Genomic DNA, 21,984 nt, shown 5'->3' on the forward strand with positions numbered 1-21,984 from the left:
TCTACAATAATCCATTACTCTTATTTAAAGACATTACAGATCAAAAGTAGTACTAAATTGGAGTGTGGGTATCTGTGTTCATCATATTGCCACATTCCATAACGGAATTTTATACAGAGTGTGGCAAATAAAAGTGGCCTGGAAAACAGAGTCCCAGGGTACAAAGAAACAATGCCTGGGAAAGGAATACAGTGCTAACGTGACTCTAGCAGATCTGGAGAGTGACCGCCATCCAACTCTTGGTACTTTTGGGCCCTGATCAGCAATTTGTTGTAATGGGTGATCAAAGCTGGACTGCTGGAATTGCTGCACTCCCATTAGAAATGTTCTGCTGCAGTTCTTTAAGACTATCAGGGTTGTCACGATACATCTTAGACTTGAGGGCTCCCCACACAAAATAGTTGCACACTGACAGATCAGGTGACCCAAGCGGCCAGCCAGGGCTGCGACCAGACTGCAGGTCCCAGTTGAGTATTCGTCTGCATGATCGACGTGGTATGATGGTTCTTGCGACAGGTGTCGGGTTGATTTAGTAGGACTCTGAAGCATTTTTGGTAGACTACAGCCACGTTCGTTGGTGTGCGTGTACGTTTCGGAATTTTTTTTGACTTCATCAAAACGGAACCTGTCTGTCTCCTTTTTCGGACTAAGGCATAGCATTCTTTGCTGGCACTTTGACCTTTGAACCATTAAACCTCTGCACAACGAACACCCGCTGCTCCACTGCGATTACCATCGTCCCCTTTGCACAGCTCCACTCACACTGACACAGCCCGCACTAAGCTCTGAACAGGTGTGGACCACGTGGCGGGGGTGCACGTGGTGCGCGCTTCACGGGGTGTGTTTACGTGCATACATTCACGTCCAATCGAATCCACTCGTCCGGGCCACTTTTATTTGCCCCACCCCGTATCTCACAACTGTTAACCGCTTGTGCGCTCAGAATTTGTTACTTATCGTTAATTATTGTGTGAGTAAGTTCAAAATATGTTTGCTACTTCGTACTGCAATAACATTTGTGAGCATTGAGGTCGTATTGTCGCTAAACACATTTATACAAAAGAAGTATCACTGTGGGAAACAATACTTTCCATTCGTTAGCGAATACGGTGCACTTGTATAAAACACTTTCGTCTGACTCTGAACAATATTCGAAACACATTGAAATAAATCGTTTGTAGAAATATTACGACTTTCCACGCTTTACATTACGATACGGCACTGTCTAGCCGCTCAAGTCGTTCTCCATGCTCGCTGTCTGCCTCGTGTCGGTGCTGGTAACAATGACCATCTGCAACAATTCCTCAAATCAAGCTACAAGCGCTGGCATGCTACTTAAATGTTCGAATTTTGCGTAAGGCGGAATGACAACAAATTCACACACACCCAGTAGCTATCGTATGCCCGAACCTAACTGATCAATACATTATATTAAGTATTACATTATCAAATCAACAGGTGTAACAGATGTAACCATACACGCGAAAGGTATAGAGGGAACAACTTTCACATCACATCTCTTGTTTCTTCCATTAAATACAGTTTTAATTTTAATTTTAAATACATGCGCAACCTATTAAGTATGTATTTATTAACATTATCTAAGTTAACAACAGGTTTTAACAAAATTCTGTATATGAATTAGTACTTACAATATATATATATATATATATATACATATATATATATATATATATATATATATATATATATATATATATATATATATATATATTATAAGTACATAAGTATATATGTATGTAAAATTTTCAACAAATGAAATCTACTAGTAATGAAACTCAGTTTCTATAACATGTAAAATCACGCATTGTATGACCTGCTATATAATAACAGGCAGGAGGTCTTTACTTGAGAAGTAAATAAATAATACAAAATAAAATCTTCATCTTAGGGATGGCTTTCTTCTATACCGAAAATGTTGAAAGATAGGTCGCATGAGGATGAAGTTTTGATCATGTCCCACAGACCTCGAAATACTGAGGTATCATTTTGATAACGTTTGGTGAAGATATGTATGATACAGTACTTCCCATTTCCGTCAGTATATGTATATCTATAAAATATTGTGTGAAATGTGTGATATTTACAAGTCTGCACAATATGACAATGAAGCTGCATGTAGGTGGAGGTTTCGACTGGGACCGGCAGTGAGAGGGAGAGCGGGAGATTGAAGTGGTGACTGTTGCCGGCAGGTGTCGTGGATCCGGCGGCGCGACGCGCATATCCTGACGGTGGACCGGTACACGTTCATCGCGGACGACCGCTTCCAGGCGTTTCTGGTCGAGGCGACGGACACGTGGACGCTGCAGATAAAGTACGTGCAGGCTCGCGACGCCGGCCAGTACGAGTGCCAGGTCAGCACCGAGAACAAGATGAGCCACTTCATCTCGCTGCACGTCGTCGGTGAGTCTACACTGTCTCTACGCCACTCGATATACGCCACTAAAAACACTCCAAGTCACGATTCACTTGTGTCTGGTAATCTGTGTCGGTAATTCAACCATCTTCAGAGCATTTTAATACGTACGGAGAGGCGACTGCATAGACGAAGTAGGACAAGGTCAGATTCTATATGAAGGGCTTATTTAAATAGTGCTACAAGTTCATTTTTGTTCATTCTGAAATACGGAGTCCTCAATATTTCTGATATCTCAACTGCAGATTTTTTCAGATTTAGCTTTAGAACTCTGTATCTCGGAATGAACAAAAATGGACTTGTACCACTATTGAAATAAGCCCTTTATATGACAGTGGATTGAGTTGGACGAAAACTATCTGTTAACTCTAGCGTTAAGGCCAGCAAGTGTTTCTCCTCCGCAATGTGAACTACGGAGGGAAAAGATTATCTGGCTCCAGATTATCTGTTCCTAGTGAGTTCTTCGTTGCGCGACTTTCAGTTTCGAGTGTTGTGTTTTCTTCGGAAGTACGTAATGTTACATCTTAATACGGTAACTTAAGACACAACTGATACCATCTCTATTGTCGGCTGTGATAATTGGTAAAAGTTGTAACAACGTCAACGTTAAACTCCCACAGCAGTACGTTCTAGTTGAATCAGATAAATTAATTTCGGGTATACCTCACAAAACAGAGAGCTTCGGAATTAGTTCGCTGGCCGCTAACTCCTTCACATCAGTTGTATTGTGTATGTATGTACTACCCAATACAGACATACAAAAATTGAGCCGCACCGAGACTCGCTTCAGTCCGGAACCACGCTGCTGCTACGGTCGCAGGTTCGAATTCTGCCTCGGGTATTGATGTGTGTGATGTCCTTAGGTTAGTTAAGTTTAAGTAGTTCTAAGTCTAGGGGACTGATGACCTCAGCTGTTAAGCCCCATAGTGCTTGGAGCCATTTGAACCAGGACTCGGATCCCGATTTCGTGCTTATCATGAGTGGTCGCCCTAACCACTTTGACTATCTGGGCATGCTCCCTGGACCGATACAGACATCCATACGTCACGCTGTCCACATCGTTTTGACGTAGTCCACCTAACGCTCTCAATTCATAACCTATGTGGTTATGGTGACCGCTCGCGATGAGCGAGAAATCGGGGTTTGGGTCTCTCTCCGGCAAACATCTTCATACATCACTATTGGGTAGCTGAATCTATTCCTCATGCAGCTGATGCCAAAGAATTTGCATTCAGCGAACTCATTTCGAACTAGTTCGTGAAGCTGTGATCGTCAACAGTGTGTGTTCTTTCAGGCATGTATTTAAGTATTACAGGCCTAGGCACATGATTATACCAACAATGGTCTCTGTTTCTCATTGGCTAATTATTCCTGTTACGGGAACCCACGTAATGTTTGCGAGTATTAGGTGACGAATTTAGTGGACCACCTTACAAGAATGTAGACAGTCTAACTTCTGAAAGTTTGAGTCGGTCCAGGAAGCGTGTACGGATAGCCGAAGTGATTAGCCGGTACGGTAGCTCAGCGTGTTCGGTCACAGGACTGGCTGCCCTCTGTAATAAAAAAACTGAGTGAAAGAATAAAGGATGAACTTGAAAGGGTGTTATGTGGAGTCCGCCCTGACCAAATGCAACGAACAATAACCAGAAAAATGAATACAAACAAAAAAAGTGGTTAAGGCGTCTGCTTGCGATAAGCGGGAAATCCAGTTTCTAATCCCGGTTCCAGCACAAATTATCACTGTCGTCATTCCATTATACAGCTAATGATTCCCCATATTCGCAGCTGCGAATACATATCTTGCAAACGGTATTCTACAATGATGTTACAAATTTCAGACAGCCACGTCATGCCTTTGAGTAAACATGAGTTCTTAAATCGAGTGTACAAATCTGCAGAGCAACTGAAAAAAATGAGTTCAGTAGAACAAAAACGAAAGATTTAACATTGACGACTGTTTGGACGAACATGTTCTGAACAGGAGGGCTTCCCAGCAGGTAGACTGGGATGCCTGGTGCAAGTGTTTAGAGGTGACGCCAGTTCGGCGACTTGCGCGTCGATGAGGGTGAAATGATGATGATGAAGACGACCCAACACCCATTCCCAAAACGGAGCAAATCTGCAACCCAGCCGGAAATCGAACACGGGTCCCCCTGCATGACAAGCCGGAGTGCTGTTCTCTCAGCTACAGTGGCGGACTCTGGACAGGTGATAACTGACAAAATTATTACACGAGTAAAATGTAAGAATCGAAGTATATTTACAATCAAAATGAACACTTATATGTGGTTATACAACTTCTTCCGTGCTGTGACTGTGGATCATACCTAATTATATTTATATACACTGAAAGGACCAGTCTTGCACTTCTGATGAAACAGACTGTCGCTGCTAATGCAACTCGAATCACTGTTCAGTAGAAACACTTTCTTGCAGCACTGTTCAAGACCAAGTTCACAAATCTATGCAAGGCCTTGCAGATTGACTTGAAGAGTGTAACTGGTTGTCTCTGTTGACGCCAGCTGCGGTTCTGTTCTCGCTGCTTTTTGTGGACTACGTGTTGATTGGAACGTAGCCTGCCGTACAACTGACCTCACGTGACCGTGTGTCGGTCTGCTCCGAGGCAGGCCGCCAACTGTGGCGCAGAGAACTCTGTGTGTGCGTGTCGCGCTACTTCCATCCCATTGGTGTGACCAGTGACGCTCCGATGGCAAGGACTGTCTTTGCTGTGTCATGACAGGCGCCGGAGCTACGCCTTTAGGCTACATCATAGTTTAAACCACTAGTATGCAGCAAGGTGCAGGTTTCAACAAGAAACAAGTAGACACATTCTGTGACACACTAGGTGAGCTGATGGGTAAGATCACCTTCATAATCATTTACGATCCTTTTAAAACTGTTTTGCAACGAAAATATCTTTTTCCCGCATTACAGTTTCATATCCGCTACAACTCCTGAAAAACATAAACGATCAAAATGCAAGGGGTACAAATAATAAAATGGTTCAAATGGCTCTGGGCACTGTGGGACTTAACATCTGTGGTCATCAGTCCCCTAGAACTTAGAACTACTTAAACCTAACTAACCTAAGGACATTACACACATCCATGCCCGAGGCAGGGTTCGAACCTGCGACCGTAGCGGTCGCGCGGTTCCAGACTGAAGCGCCTAGAACCGCTCGGCCTCCGTTGGCCGGCTACAAATAATATTAAAAAGTTAAGGTGATATATTTCATAAATCTATTAATTGATGCGTCACAGTCCTGTTTAGTGTGAACGAGTTCCAATTCAACTTTTGCAAAATTCTGTAAGTTTAAAAAAGTTTTCGCGTGTGATACTACCCTGTACTTCGCTAATACCTCTGTAGTGCAAAAGCCGCATTATCTTACATCGCTTGTGCAGAATACTCTTACTAGTTGCACAGCCTCTCGAATCATAGTACTGCTACGATTTCACTAGAGTTTGTGCAAACACTTTAATAGTTCTTGATACGAGGGTTGGAACTTCAATAGTGGCAACTATTTATTCACAACCAATACAAAGGAGTTACATATTTGCACCTGTTACTGTCCTTCAAAGAAGTCACCAGCGTTGTGTAGAGCCCGTTACCAGCGATGTGGAAGGCATAGTATGCCGTTAGCAGAACCTGTTCTGTTGATGGTGCGAATGCAGCGGTCTTCTGCCTGTCGAATCTCCGGAACAGTTTTGAAGTGGTTCCTTCGCCTTCGAAATGAAATCAAAGTCCGGGGAGTGGTACAGTACTTCCCAGTCCCATCGACCGAACAAAGCAGCACAGCTTGCGCTGTATGCGTCCGCGCATTTTCGTGCAAAATGGTGGGTGGGCTGCGTAGAAAGTGTCGCCGCTTCTTTCGCAAAGCAGGTCGCAGGTGATGCTCCAAAAACGAACAGTGCGACTGTGCATTGACTGTCTGCGGTGGAGGAACGTGATGCGTTAGGATAACACCATCACAGTCGCACACGAGAATCACCATAACTTTCACCATACTGGGGCTCTGACGCACTTTCGACTTTCGCGGCGACCCATAATGACGCCATTCGTTGGATTGGCGTTTCAGTCTTGGCTCGTACGATGTGGCCCATGTCTCATCCAGTGTTGCGATACAGCGTAAGACAGCCTCTCCTTCGCGCTCATAGCGCTCCAAGTGCGTCTGAGCAGCGTCGTAACGTATCCATTTCTGCATTTCTGTCAAGTCATGTGGAACCCATCGTGATGCAATTTTTCGCATGCCCAGGCGGTCCTTCAGGATGCGAAGCACAGTCGTATGCGCTAATCCGGTTTCGTGGGCGAGTTCACGAATCGTAAGGTGTCGATCACTATCCACTAACGCGGCAACAGCATGCACTTCTTCTTCAGAGACGCTAGGACGACCTGCACGACGCATGTCTGCCACAGTTTTCCAGCCATCGTTGAAGGCTTTTAACCAAAGTGCCACTGTTCTGTACGGCAATGTCGATTCCCAGAACGCCTTTTGAAGACCTTGATGACACTGCCGTGCTGTACGACTTCTGGCACATTCAGTCTTGATCCAACTCAGTTCTTCCTGTTTCGAAAACATAGTGACATCGTTACGTTAGACCGCTCGCTCACAAGTGACTGTGCTTCCCTCGATTGTGAGCACCACGGTGACGTGGGACAGGCGAGTCCATTTGGTCGGAGGTAAGGTAGGTATGTTGACAACGTGTGCTCTGAGCGACAGTGGTAGAGTCCATTGCATAGTGTCTCCACAGCAGTCTTGCCACTATTCAAGTTCCAACGTAAGTGCTTTAGCCCCGACGACATGTCTTTACTCCATTGCTAAAATTAGACTTGACCCATGCACACAGGACTTTCCTTTGCCTTTCTCCAAAATATGTTGGTTCCGTTCCTCCAGGGAACCCAGACCGCAGTGAATAAAGGCACCTAGATAGGTATCTTGTTACTGGAATTCCAGAAGCACTCAGTACAGTTCTCCGCTATCACCTGATAAATAAAATACGAGCGTGTGGAATATCAGACCAGCTTTGTGAGTCTATCGATGAGTTCTTAGCAAACGGAACACAGAGTGTGATTATTACCGCATAGAAATCTTCCAGCGTAAACGTAACCTTGGGAATGGCCTACGAGGTATCATAGGAGCACTGCTTTTTACGATATGCATATAAATGACCTATTAGATAACTTTGAAACTTCCATAAGGCTTCTCGCGGATGACGCTGCTGTATACAGAGAAGTCGTTACGCTGGAGCTGTTCCAGCGAAATGCGGGAAAAACTGTAGCGCATTGGCTCTTGGTACAAGGAGTGGCAGGTGTCCACCGAGAAAAACAAATATAACTTATCACGCAGAAATAAGCAGGAATCCCCATTGCTGAATAATTCACGACTGCAGAACAATCACTGGAGGAATTCACAGTAGGTAAATAAATAGGAATATTTGTATGGAGCTATTTAAAATGGAGCGACCACATTAAATTAGTTACAGGTAAGGCAGATGACAAACTGAGATTCTTTGTAAGAGTCCCCAGGAAGTAGAGTACCCTTCCAAAGGAAGTAGCTTGTAAAAGCCTTGTTTGATCAATTGCTGAATATTGTGTACAGGTGGTCGAGCGGTCAGAACTTATGAGTGGGCCTGAAGGGCTGATGTTAAGTGACATAACAGATAATAAGATCAAATAAAGAGAATACACTTCAGTGTCTTGTATACAAGGGCCGCGCTTAGGGTAGGGAGTTAGCAGGTGCGTGCCAGTCTAGGTGGACCAACAAACTAAAGAAAGGGGGCCAGGGGACGGCAGATTGTTCGTGTTAAGATCTGTTGGCGGCCGGTCATGGGCTGCAGAGCCGGAGGTTCTGCCTTCCAAGAAAGAAGTCTGTTCTAGTCGAGGTCTGGATCACAAGAGAAAGAAACAACTGAGTTTTTCTCTCCAGATCCTTCCAACACCCACACACATGACCTACCTCCCACGCATGCTATAGGCTAAACCGAGGGCATGAATTCGCTACCAACTTCAGCTGAGGGCTGAAGGTGTCTCTTGCCAGTCGCTTTAACAGAACAGAACTGCCTTGGTTCCGAAAGGCGGATAGCTTTGGTCACGAAGCCACAGCCGAAGCTACTCTGGGAGAAAACTTGTAAAGACTTCATTGAGGCTTCCGAAACAATTTTTTAAACGAATTGCGTAAATATTCCTTGACTGGTTGCCATCTTGTACAACTACTCGTCAGTCTGACATCTGTACGAAATAGGATCGACAGAGGAAATGAAAAACGGAGCAAAGAAGAGCAGCAGATTTCCTTCGTATAGGGAGCGTGAAAGAAGACATATCCTGAGCCAAATCCAGTAGCAGATATTGCAAGAAAGGCGTTGTGCATGATGGTTTGGTGTTCGTTTAAAATTCAGAGTGCGTACGTTCCTAGAGGAGTAAATACGAGGGTTGCCCAGAAAGTAACGCACCGCACTTTTTTCTCAGCCGGAAACAATGCTACGAATGCAAAACACAACGTATGTAATATTTGAAGTCTCCTCGATGAGCACGCGAAGTTTCTGTCACTTCCGACAGATAGCGTAGCTGCAGGACAGTTTCAAAATGGCGACTGCAGGTACTGTACGTTACAAGCAACGTGCCGTCATTGAATTTCTCGCTGCAGAGAAAAGAAACTGTGGAAATATTCACAAACGCTAGTGAAAAGCCTATGGAGCAACTGCTGTCGACAGAAGCACAGCTAGTCGATGGGCACGGAGGGTGAGGTCATCAGGAGGCGGATTGGCAGAACTCCACGATTTGCAGCGGTCGGGGAGACTATCCTACGGCTGTCACACCTGACATGTTCCAGCGAGCTGCTATTGTCATTCACGAAGACAGCCGCATTAGGACTCGGCAGTTGGCGCTGTGAAGCAATGGCTGCGCCACCAGGATAAGGATTGGAACCGAAAGCGCATACACGCCCTTGTTTCGCGCTGGAGGAAGGCCAAAGAACTGGATGGAGATTACGTGGAAAAATGGGATGTGTAGATAAAACACCATTCTATCGTACGTGTAATTCTCGTTTTGTTCAATAAAAAATTGTTGAAGTAAAAAAATGCGGTACTTTACTTTCTGGGCAACCCTCTTAATATCTTTGCTCCCTGCTACCTTTGTGTAGCGACAGAAACACAAGATAGAATCAGATAAATTGGAGCTCACTGGCAGGTTTACCATCAATCATCCTTCCTACAAAGCATTTTCGACGAAAAGAAGAAAACAGGAAGTGACTGGGATGCATAAAGTACTCTCTGCCACAGTTCATATAGTGGCTTGTGGAGGACAGATACATCTGTAGTCGACAACACTTCCAAAACAAAGAAAAAATGTATCTACAATTTCTGCGTACAGAATATTCCTAAATAATTATGGTAACATTACGCCAGGAAAAACGTTTTCAGGCATTGTCGGTCTTCTCAAAACAAAACAGTGGGATAGAAAGTGACTGACAGCCCCTCGCCACACAGTTTCGCCAGAAACTCCCACCCACGCAACTAAACTTTCTCAATATTGGTGGGAGACCTAGGGCTATACAGAAAAACAACCGCCACAAGTAGGTGGCCGGGGGTGGCTGCGGAGCAAATTGAGCTTTCACGAACACGCTATTGAGTGGCACAGAATCAACCCGTATTCCACCGACAGAATGTCGGAGGTTGCTCAGGGAAATTTTCTGAATATTTTTGCGTAAAGGACCATTGGTCGATAGTGACTCGTTACACAGCAATAGCATGTAATAGCATTTGTATCCGTATTGCACTGAAAATTCGTTACGGAAGGATGTCACACTGTAAAGCCATTGTATCCTCTGTGGAGGCAAGTTGTCCCGCAACTATGTACCGTCGTGGTGCCAGAGAGCCCTCAGTCACTACCAGCTGTAGTTATTCATAATAGCTACCCACACCACGGCGTCATCCGTGACACCACTGCGTCCCTACAAAACAGTGGAAGTGTGGGGGTTCTTCCCAAGTCGCCGACGTAGCTCGCCGACGATGGTTATCCTGGACAGTGTAGAGCTTCGACTCATCACTGGATGCAATGTGATGTCATTCACCACGGCGTCACGGCACCAGTCTAAAACAGCCGTTTGTGTTTTTGTATTAACGGCAGTCTAGGCGCAGATGTAAGAGTGTTGCTATGAGCTTGGTGCATAGTACAGAGGTCGTCCCTCGTGATGGTCAGGTGTGGTCCACCTGAAACTAGACGACGATTGTGCCTGCCCAAAAGTTCATATGCAGTCCAATATTGGGCCACAGTCACATCCAAATTCTCGTCCGACCATCTTGAATTTGCTTTATTCGTGATTTTCCCAAATCACTTCATGCAAATGATGGAATAGTTCCTTTGAAAGGGCACAGCCAACATCCTTTCCCATCCTTCTGTAATCCGATGGCACCGATGATCTCCGTGTTTGGTCCCCTCTTCAAATCAACCAACCAACCATATCCAGATCGTTCTTAAATCTGGAAATTCCACGATTCGACTTGCCGGCAAATTGAGACACAATTAGGCCCCTTTCAAACTCTCTCCGGTACTGACAACGCCATCTGACATAAGTATCCGCCATCTGCATGTCCCAAGATACAAAGGAATTAAAGACATTAGCTGCCAGTTGGCACAGATTTATATCAATGGGGCAAGTTGAAAATCTGTGCTAGTCTGGGATTCGAACGCGAGTCTCCTGCTCACTAGGAAGATGCGCTGACTACCTCGCCATCCGGACACAGTTGTTCGAGTCCTTCCTCAGGCATGGGTGTTTGTGTTCTTCGCATAAGTTGGTTTAAGTTACTTTAAGTAATGTGTAAATCTAGGGACCGATGACCTAAGCAGTTTGGTCCCTTAGAAATTCACACACATTTGACATAATGGTCACTACCACTGCACGAACTACCCTAGCACACCTCCAATCAGACCCAAATTCTCAACTTATCCAAACACTACTGCTGTAGTGGCCCTGGCCATTGGCCTCATTACTCTCGACACCTCGTAAATTCTTGTAAGAGACAGTACTCTTTGTGTATCTGTTCTAGTGCTCCTTGGAAAACTAGTTGGTTCAAATGTCTCTGAGCACTATGGGACTTAACTTCTGAGGTCATCAGTCCCCTAGAAATTAGAACTAATTAAACCTAACTAACCTAAGGACATCACATACATCCATGCCCGAGGCCGGATTCGAACCTGCGACCGTAGCGGTCGTGCAGTTCTAGACTGTATCGCCTAGAACCGCTCGGGAAAACTAGTTTTCTAAATGTGTGAAAACGGAAGTCTACAATCGATTTGTATCACCAGTTTCTGTTTATGACAGTGAGACTATCAATTCGAAAACCATTCCGGATCGAAGGGCATCTCCACTAGCAATTGAACGTTGTCATTATGGAATTATTGGAAGATATTGGGAAAGAAACGTATCAAAGTTAAACTCAGTAGAAAAAGTAATTACTCGTAAAGAAAATGAAATAGAGGTGGACAGAAATGGAACAGCATGAATTCGTTACAGGTTGGTGAACGTCGTAGATACTGGACTTGGATAGCGATTTTGTTTGCGTTGGTCCCACATTCGTTCTATTAGCGAAAGATGTGGGGATCTTGGTTGCCACAGAAATATTTCAACGTCCCAGAGACTGTTCGTAGAGGGGCGTACCATGTGCCTACGAGCATTGACGTGTGTCAAAATGGCACCGCGATATTCCTACATACGAGGTAACACTTAAGGACTCAGCATGTCCGTGCCTCTAGGCGCGCAGTCCGGAACCGCGCGACTGCTACGGTCGCAGGTTCGAATCCTGCCTCGGGCATGGATGTGTGTGATGTCCTTAGGTTAGTTAGGTTTAAGTAGTTCTAAGTTCTAGGGGACTGATGACCACAGATGTTAAGTCCCATAGTGCTCAGAGCCATTTGTCCGTGCCATACCATTGTGCCGCCAGAGTTCACACACTTTCTATCAGCCACCACCATGACACCAGGAATAACACTGATATGCCCCTGCGAAACACTGGAAGATTGGCATCTTTCCCAATGTCCCCGCCATACCGCCAGCGATAGTCATCTGGGTTAGATCAGGATCCCGTTTCATACCTCAACACAATGCGTCGCACATTTGTCAGGACTGCCGACGCATGGGACGATAATTCCATAGTCCAGTTGCTGCTATGCCCCGACCAGTGGCGCGAGATGACACAGAATATTCCAGGGCGTTCATTACTTGATCTCGGACAACAGGCGCAGATGAGAAGTGCTTGCAGTACAGCGATCCTCCGTTGTGGTGGGTAGACGTGTGTGGCTGGAATCTTGACGGCGAGTATGCCTGCTCTCAATTCCCCACGCACTCCAACATCAGGCCACTGTCACATCTGAATGACCCACAGATCTGAGAATTCCACGGCTAGACCAGCTGGCCAATGGACACCCACAATCAGGCTCCTTTCAAACTGTACTGATAACGCTGCCTCGCAGGGGTACTCGGCATCTCTGCTTCCTTCGCAGTGATCTCTCAACATCTGACGCTGTTCACGTCCCTTACACGCCATGCCAGGTCTGGTCACGTCACTAAACACGAACAACGCTACTACACTCTGGTCGCACATCACACCTGTGACAGAGAATTGCGCCTCTTATCACTTACACACCCCTCGATGGTTAGTAAATGTACTATGTCAGTGTCATACGGGCACACGCATTCTGTGTGGATTACCTTTCGTTCAAGCAATACATTACATTCTCGATGTTGGCGATGGCAGCATCGTTGCCACCTCAGAGTGAACATTAGATTGTCTTTGAGACGATTGTTGAAGTGTCATTGGTACCCAAGTAGAATAAATCGCCATTTGCACTGTTTTGAGATCTTTTTTAAAGAATATATCATTGTTTCCTTCGGCCACTATGTTCACAATCTTTTTCTTTCCACACTGAGCTTGTTATTACTACACTGAGCGCCGAGTTGCATTTAAGGTCATTCTGCACAGTTTGTTTTAGAAATCTCATTACAGACTTTTAGTAAATATATAGGGGGCTAGGTGAATAAAAAACTTCCATGTTTTTTTTATTTTTCTTAACTTATTTGTTGGTTTGATATGGCATGCCGATAATTACTCCCCTGGCCCAATCGCTTCACTTTAGAGTAGCACTTACTCCGCTCGTCCTCAATTATTTCTCACGTATACTTCACCCACACTATATGCCCTTTGCGACCACATGAAAAGAGCCAGCAGTGGTTTTGAATTTTGTAGACCGGGTGACATTTGTGTAGTTGGTATTTAGCGGCACTACTTCTAATTTTGCATAAACTTCACTTTTATCAAAACAACGGTTTCTTTCTGGAAGTTATCTACTCAAATCGACCCAGTAATCATAGACAATCAAGATCAGTTCACAGCTTTTAGTAACTACAGCGGCTAAACTTCCAGTGGTGGTTCCAGTGTTCCCAAAACAAGTTTTAAACTTGTAAGTAAACATAATTTCTGTCTTTCATTCAACGTGCATCAGTCCTCTTTACAACAAAACACATTTTCACCCATAATGAGACTGAAACAAGTTTGTATTATGATATAACCAATGAATGACTGTGGTATACTTCATATAGACAACATTTATTACAAACTTCCGAAATACTTTTGAGGCAGCAGAACTACTAATGTTATTCATCCTGGATACTATGACGTTAGGTTAACACATTTCAACCATTGCGTAACTGACGAGTCTTTCACTTACTCCAAGTACGAATATACACAAGTTTACGTCCTCTTCCATTAGTGTTTCTCACTATAATAAAACGAGTTCTTACACGGCGTATCTTGCGTGTGTTCAAAACTTTTCTTCCAGATATCCACTGAACTTTGATCATACCACAACAGCCTACTTAGAGCTCACATCGCACAACCACCGTTACTGTATCACCTCGTCCCTGCCTACACCATTTTCTCATTTCTATCGATCTTTACTTCAAAATCCGTAGTATTCAGTAGCGCTAAATTGTTGTGACATCCTCTTACACGAACCTTTTACTGTTTATTTTATATAAACCATAATGTTCGAAATGTTCCCTCTTTCATGTAGCAGTTAAATTAGACAAGTTCTCAGGTACATAACAAAATTATCGCGACTACAGCTACATTACAGTGTCACATAATACATTACAAATATCTACATATTTTAAAATGAAACAAGCTTCTCTTGTTGCTAGAATAATCATGACACGTCATACCTCCTAACGGTGGCTACGCCTAATCAAAATCAATAGCTGCATCATAGATTCGCATGAATCCAGTTGCACACGTTTTCCAACACATTGTCTTGGCCACAGATGGCGAGGGTATCCAGTCAAAGGTGCTTCGTCCAGTAATCTCACTACCATAGACAACGTTACTCACCGAAACGTTAATACTAAATTTGTCTCATGACTTCATCGGGAGAGCTTTTAAATTTAATCTGGGTCATTGGTGGAAAGATACGTGATCAAGAACTTCATGGCGTCACCTCTTTGCCCTATTCTAGGCCAGATATTGGCGGTGGAAATTTCTTCCATCGCCAGGACTCAAAGCGGCTACTTCCAAGCTAGAGATATAGAACTTCAGGCATCCATGTAACGACATTACATATAAAAAAAACCAGTCTCTGTTTCCCAGGAGAAGAAATGAGATTCTTAAACTGGAAAAACGGATAGGAAACACTTGTTAGTGGAACAGGAGCAGGTTTGAAAGCAGTCTCACTTGCGATAAAATAATGCATTTAGCAACATACCAAAAAATAAATTGTGCAGATCGACAACGAATTCAACAGAGTTGAAAACTAAGAGAGGATGGGAGGGAAAGGAGTGAAGAAAAGAGTGAACATAATTCAGAGCGTTCCTTGGGAAACTAGTTTTCAAAACTGTGTTTCTGATATGTCTGAAAACGGAAATCAGTGTTTATTACCAAATTTTTATATGACAGCGACATTAATAATACGAAAACAGTTCCATAAATAAGGGGAGTTTAACTAGGAATGGAAACATGTTTGTGTTGAATTATTAGAAAAGATTGCAAAACAAACAAATGGATCGAAGGATGAGGTAAGTGGAAGTGTAACTAGCTGTGTGATGAAAATGAAATGGGGGTTAGCGGGAAATGTAACTGTGTGAACTGGTAGTAAATGGTCAAGTAAGTTCTTTGCTGGATCTCAAGAGATAGGAAAACTCAAAGACAAGGAGGTAATGAAAGGTGGGTAGATGATGAAGGAAAGAAACAGGAGTGCCACAGTTGCCGGAAATCTAACTGGTGGAAAATGGGGCTTTTATCTCGCATTGAATGTCCAATTGCTCAAGGTAGTGATGATGACGGTGACCATGATGGAACATGCCAACAGTGATAGTGATGATGATGAAGACAGTGATGATGATGACAGTGGTGATGATAATGACTACATTGATGATGGTGTTAATAGTGATAGTGATGACAGCGTTGATGATGTTGCTGATGATGATGAAGAAAATGATGCTGATGATAGTGATGATGTGAATAGTGATGAAGATGAAGAAGAAGAAGGAAGAAATTATGAGGATAGTGATGACGATGTTGATAGTGATGATGAAGATGATTCTGATGATGATGATCACTGCTGACCATTGCTGACCATAATAAATATCCAACTGCAACTTAATTGTATGATTGCAAGAATGCTCTTAGGGCTGTGAATAGCTTGCATAAATGCTGAGTTCGTAGAAACAAATTACAGATTCGGTTCCACTGAACCGAGTTAATGTCGCTTACACCAGTCAGCTGTTGCCAGTGTCAAGTGGGTCATCCAATACGGCTGATGCGGTGAGCAGAGACCCTGCCGCAGAAACTTTGGGTAATTGGGCCGGCCTTAAAAGTCCGCCGCGGACAGTGACTGATGGCCGTCTCGTGTTTCAGACGCTCAGCCAGTTAATGTCCCCTTCGCGTGGCGGCCGCGCGAAATCACGGCCCGAGTGAATCGCGGAATTACAGGCGGCGCTGCTGCCGATCGCGGACACTAATTTCCTGAGTGCGAGCTACTCAGCCGCCGCCCCACAAGACTCCTCTCCGTGTTTTGCCCGTTTCCCAAAACACTGCGACACGATACTTCGTGGCGACGTAACTTTCTCGAGACCTCAAACCTTTTGTTGCCTCTTACTTTGCGCTATACCCGTTTTTAGTGATACGTTGTTAGCTTAGTGGAATGGTTCAAATGGCTCTGAGCACTATGGGACTTAACATCTGTGGTCATCAGTCCCCTAGAACTTAGAACTACTTAAACCTAACTAACCTAAGGACGTCACACACATCCATGCCCGAGGCAGGATTCGAACCTGCGACCGCAGCGGTCACGCGGTTCCAGACTGAAGCGTCTAGAACCACACGGCCACACCGGCCGGCAGCCTAGTGGAGCTGATAACTCTGCTGCATTGAGATCGGAACTATACGTTCAGAAATCTGACGTTAGAAGTTGGGTATTTGCAGCGAGTATACAGCGGGGAACAACCGTTACTCACCGCCGCACCATACGCGATGCGCCCTAATACATGCTTAACTGCACTCATTAACTTTATTACGAACAGGAATGTCAATGACGGAGGACGATGCTACCTAAATTCGAATGACTCTTTTACAGCACGCTCCAAACCATGCAGAGTTGATACCCTTCCATTTCAGGTTGACTTTCGGAATGTGGAACTTAAGCATTACAAACGGCCACATGACAAGAGTTAATAGTTTCCGGAACGGAAACCGATACTGTAAGTTGCACTGCATGCTCGGAGTATGTTCTCCTGATGCTGGGCTTTGTGGTTCCACGACGCAAGTGTAACCGTAGGCTGGTAGCTCAACCTTCCCCATGTCGTTGTAATTATTAATGTCTTGTATATTTTGGTACCCTGCATCTTATAGAAATTGTAAATATGGGACAGTAGTAATTAAATGTTAGACAGAAGCTGCTTTCTTACTGGTGTTTTATTGTACCTAACTATTTTCGGGTGTTGACCGTTATCAGCGGTATCTGTATTACACAAAAGATACATAAAAAAAGAAGATATTAAGAACATCTGAACATAACTGGCAAGAATGTGTCTTCACTTAGCACAAATTTAAAAGAACAAATCAACACAGCCAGTGACGTGACACAATGATTATCTGTCCTACATATCGTCGGAAAGTTCTGCTTACTAAATATTTTGGAATAAACAGAAATTCTAAGAAATGGTTAAAAAATGGCTCTGAGCACTATGGGACTCAACATCTGAGGCCATCAGTCCCCTAGAACTTAGAACTAATTAAACCCAACTAACCTAAGTACATCACACACATCCATGCCCGAGGTACGATTCGAAACTGCGACCGTAGCGATGGCGCGGTTCCAGACTGAAGCCCGTAGAACCTCTCGGCCACAACGGACGGCAATGTAACGAAACACAACATGCTCAGATTGTTTTAAACTAGCAGATCGATCTAAGAAAAATCATAGAAAATTTCGCTGCCAATTCTTTAATGCCAATACATTTCTTTTTTCCTCTAACAAACTGGAAGCAGCGTTATATAAATTCTGCGATGTAACTGTTATACCGGACGAAAACACAGTCATCAGCGCAATGGCGAGTTCTGTACATTTATGCGTGAGGAGACCAAGTGGTTATCGTGTTGTATTAAATCGGGGACCTAGAAACGACGGAGAGGCTCCGTGCCGTCATAGCTCGCAGTGGTACACAACCCCACAACAGGCTACAGCAGTCCAATCACACTACCGCCGCCCCACACCGAACCCAGGATTACTGTGCGGTTCGGCCCCCAGTGGACCCCCGCGGGAATGTCTCACACCAGACGACTGTAACCCCAACGTTTGCATGGTAGAGTGATTATGGTGTACGTGTACGTGGAGAAAGTGTTTGCACAGCAATATCCGACATAATGTAACTGAGGCGGAATAAGTGGAACCAGCCGGCATTTGCCTAGGCAGATGCATAATCTTCCTTAAAATCCAGCCGGAGACTGGCCGGTACACCGGACCTCGACACTAATCCGCTGTGTGGATTCGTGCCAGGGACCGGCACGCCTTCCACGCCGGAAAGCAGTGCGTTAGACTGCACGGCTAACCGGGCGGTATAGACCGAGATGGTACTATAACACATGAATAGGTCAGGAGTCCACTACACGCAGTAGGCGGCTGCACGGGTAGCAGGGGATGTGTGGCGTGAACCGGCTTGTTTTTTAGGTTAGAGGGTCTCGGGAAAACACAAAAAGGGCTTCATTCTTAAAGCGTGCAGGCCGAACATAGAAAGAACGTAAATAAAGAAAAGTCGGTATAACAGTTCTAAATTGTCGTAGCTGTATTGGGAAAGTATTAGAGCTCCTAGCGCTAATAGAAAGCACTGATGTTCAAATCGTTATAGGCACTGAAAACTGGCTAAAGCTGGAGATAAGTTCAGCAGAAATTTTTGCGACGAACCTAACGGTGTTCCGAAAGGATAGGCTAAACACGGTTGGCGGTGACGTGTTTGTTGCTGTCAGAAGTAGTTTAACTTGTCGCGAAATTGAAGTAGATACTTCCTGTGAGTTAGTTTGGGCAGAGGTCATTCTTGCCAATCGATATAAAATAATAATCGGATCCCTTTACCGACCTCCCAATTTAGACGATACAATTGCTGAAAGGTTCAAAGAAAACATGAGTTTGATTTGTAGCACGTACCCGACTCATACGATTATAGTTGGTGACGACTTTAATTTACCCTCGATATGTTGGCGAAATTATATGTTTAAATCACGATGTCCGCTTAAAACTCATCCGTAATTATGCTAAATGCATTCTCTGAATTTTATTTCGAGCAATTAGTTCATGAGCATACGCGAATAGCAAACGGTTCTGAAAACACATTTCACCTCTTAGCAACAAATAATCCTGAACTAATAACTGTCATCTATACGGATGCGGGGGTTAGTGAACACAGGGTTGGCATAGCGAGATTGAATATTGTAACCCCCAAATCCTACAAAAATAAACGAAAAATACACCTATTTAGTAAAACAACTGATAAAAATTCACTTGACGCCTTCCTGAGAGACAAGCTCCACGCATTCCAAATTAATAAAATAAGTGTAGACCAGATGTGGCTTGAATTCAAAGAAATATTACCGGCAGCAATTGAGAGATTTATACCAAATAAACTAACAAATGACGGAGCTGGCCCTTCTTGGTACTTTGCAGGAACAACTAAAAAACATTCCAAACTTAAACGGAAGCAAAATCTCCAAGATTGGCGATCTTTTACAGAAGCTCAAAATTTAGCGCGGACTTCAATGCGAGAAGCTTGTAATTGTTTCCACAACGAAACTTCGTCTCGAAACATGGCAGAAAATCCGAATAGTTTCTGGTCCTATGTGACGTATGCTAGAGGCAAGACACAATCAATGCCTTCTCTGCGAGATTGCAATGGAAATACCATCGACGACAGTGCTGCCAAAGCAGAGTTACTAAACACAGCCTTCCAAAATTCGTTCATCGAAGAAAACGAAGTAAATATTCCAGAATTCGAATCAAGAACAGCTGCCAACATGACTAACGTAGAAGCAGGTATCCTCGGAGTAGTGAAGCAACATAAGTCACTTAACAAAAGCAAGTCTTCCGGTCCAGACTGTATACCAGTTAGCTTCCTTTCTGAGTATGTTGATACAATAGCTCCATACTAAACAGTCACATACACCCGTTGGCTGGACGAAAGATCCGTACCAAAGACTGGATAGTGGCACAGGTCACACCAATATTCAAGGAAGGTAGTAGGAGTAATCCACTAAAAACAGGTTAATATAGATAACGTCGATATGCTGTAGGATTTTGGAAAACATATTGTGTTCGTATATTATGAGTTACCTTGAAGAGAATGGTCAGCGCAGGATTAGCCGAGCGGTCTCAGGCGGTGCAGTCATGGACTGTGCGGCTGGTCCCGGCGGAGGTTCGAGTCCTCCCTCGGGCATGGGTGTGTGTGTGTGTGTTTGGCCTTAGGATAATTTAGGTTAGGTAATGTGTAAGTTTAGGGACTGATGACCTTAGCAGTTAAGTCCCATAGGATCTCACACATATATGAACATATTTGAAGAGAATGGTCTATTGACACACAGTCAACACGGATAAGAAAACATCGTTCTTGTGAAACACAACTAGCTCTACTCACACGAAATGATGAGCGCTATTGAAAGGGATTTCAAATTGATTCCGGAAGGCTTTTGACGCTGTACCCAAACAGTGGCTTGTAATGAAATTGCGTGCTTGTGGAATACTGTCTCAGTTATGTGACTGTATTCGTGATTTCCTGTCAGAGAGGTCACAGCTCGTCGTAATTGAGAGAAAGTCACCTAGTAAAACAGAAGTGAATTCTGGCATTCCTCAAGGTAGTGTTATAGGTAGGCCCTTTGCTTTTCCTTATCTATATAAAGGATTCAGGAGACAATCTGAGCAGCCGTCTTAGGTTGTTTGCAGATGATGCTGTCGTTTATCGACTAGTAGAGCCATCAGAAGATCAAAACAAATTGCAAAACGATTTAGAAAAGATATCTGTATCTTGCAAAAGTTGACAATTTACCCTAAATAACAAAAAGTGTGAGGTCATCCTCATGACAGCTAAAAGGAATCTGTTAAACGTCGGTTACACGATAAATCAGTCAAATCTAAGTGCCGTGAATTCAACTAAATACCTAGGAATTACAATTACGAACAACTTAAATGGAAGGGAACACACAGAAAATGTTGTGGCGACGCCAAACCAAAGACTGTGATTTATTGGCAGGACATTTAGAAAATGTGACAGAACCACTAAAGAAACTGCCTACACTACGCTTGTCTGTCCTCTTTTTAGAATACTGCTGCGCGGTGTGGGATCCCTATCAGATAGGATTGACGGAATACATCGAGAAAGTTGAAAGGAGGGCAGCACTTTTTGTAGTATCGCGAAATCAGGGGAGTGAGTGTCACTGAAATGGTGCAAGATTTGGCGTGAACATAACATTTTTCGTTGTAGCGGAATCTTCCCACGAAATTTCAATCACCAACCTTCTCCTCAGAATGCGAAAATATTTTGTTGACGCCGATCTCCTGTACATAGGGAGAAACGATCATCATTATAAAATAAGGGCAATCAGAGCCCTCACGGAAAGACACAGGTGTTCGTTTTGCCGGGCCCTGTACGAGGATGGAATGATTGAGAATTGTTGTGAAGAAGATTCAATGAACCATTTGTCAGAGACTTAAATTTGATTTACAGAGTATCCATGTAGGTGAGGATGTAGATGTAAAAATATTAGTTCACTTTATTATGATATAGCCAAGAAGAATTATTTACAATCCTACAGTGCCTTTCCACAGGAATGTCTACATCTACATCTACCTGATTACTCTGCTTTTCACAATTAAGTGTCTGACAGAGGGTTCAATGAACCACCTTCAAGCTATCTCTGCCGTTCCATTCTCGAACGGCACGCGTGAAAAACGAGCACTTGAATTTTTCTGTGCTAGCCCTGATTTCTCTTATTTTATTGTGATGATCATTTCTCCCTATTTTC

The 21,984-nt window shown here is 43.9% G+C and overlaps 1 protein-coding gene across 1 annotated transcript in view; it reads left to right on the forward strand.

Moving 5' to 3' along the window:
• Positions 1 to 21,984, forward strand: part of LOC124545894 (protein sidekick-2-like) — a 1,033,035-nt gene that overhangs the window by 967,351 nt on the left and 43,700 nt on the right. The window contains exon 4 of the mRNA XM_047124853.1: positions 2,214 to 2,424. Coding sequence (XP_046980809.1) covers positions 2,214 to 2,424 — 211 coding nt within the window. The remainder of the gene's footprint in view (positions 1 to 2,213; positions 2,425 to 21,984) is intronic.

The sequence above is a fragment of the Schistocerca americana genome, chromosome 8 (genome assembly GCF_021461395.2).
Source record: "Schistocerca americana isolate TAMUIC-IGC-003095 chromosome 8, iqSchAmer2.1, whole genome shotgun sequence".
Lineage (NCBI taxonomy): Eukaryota > Metazoa > Arthropoda > Insecta > Orthoptera > Acrididae > Schistocerca > Schistocerca americana.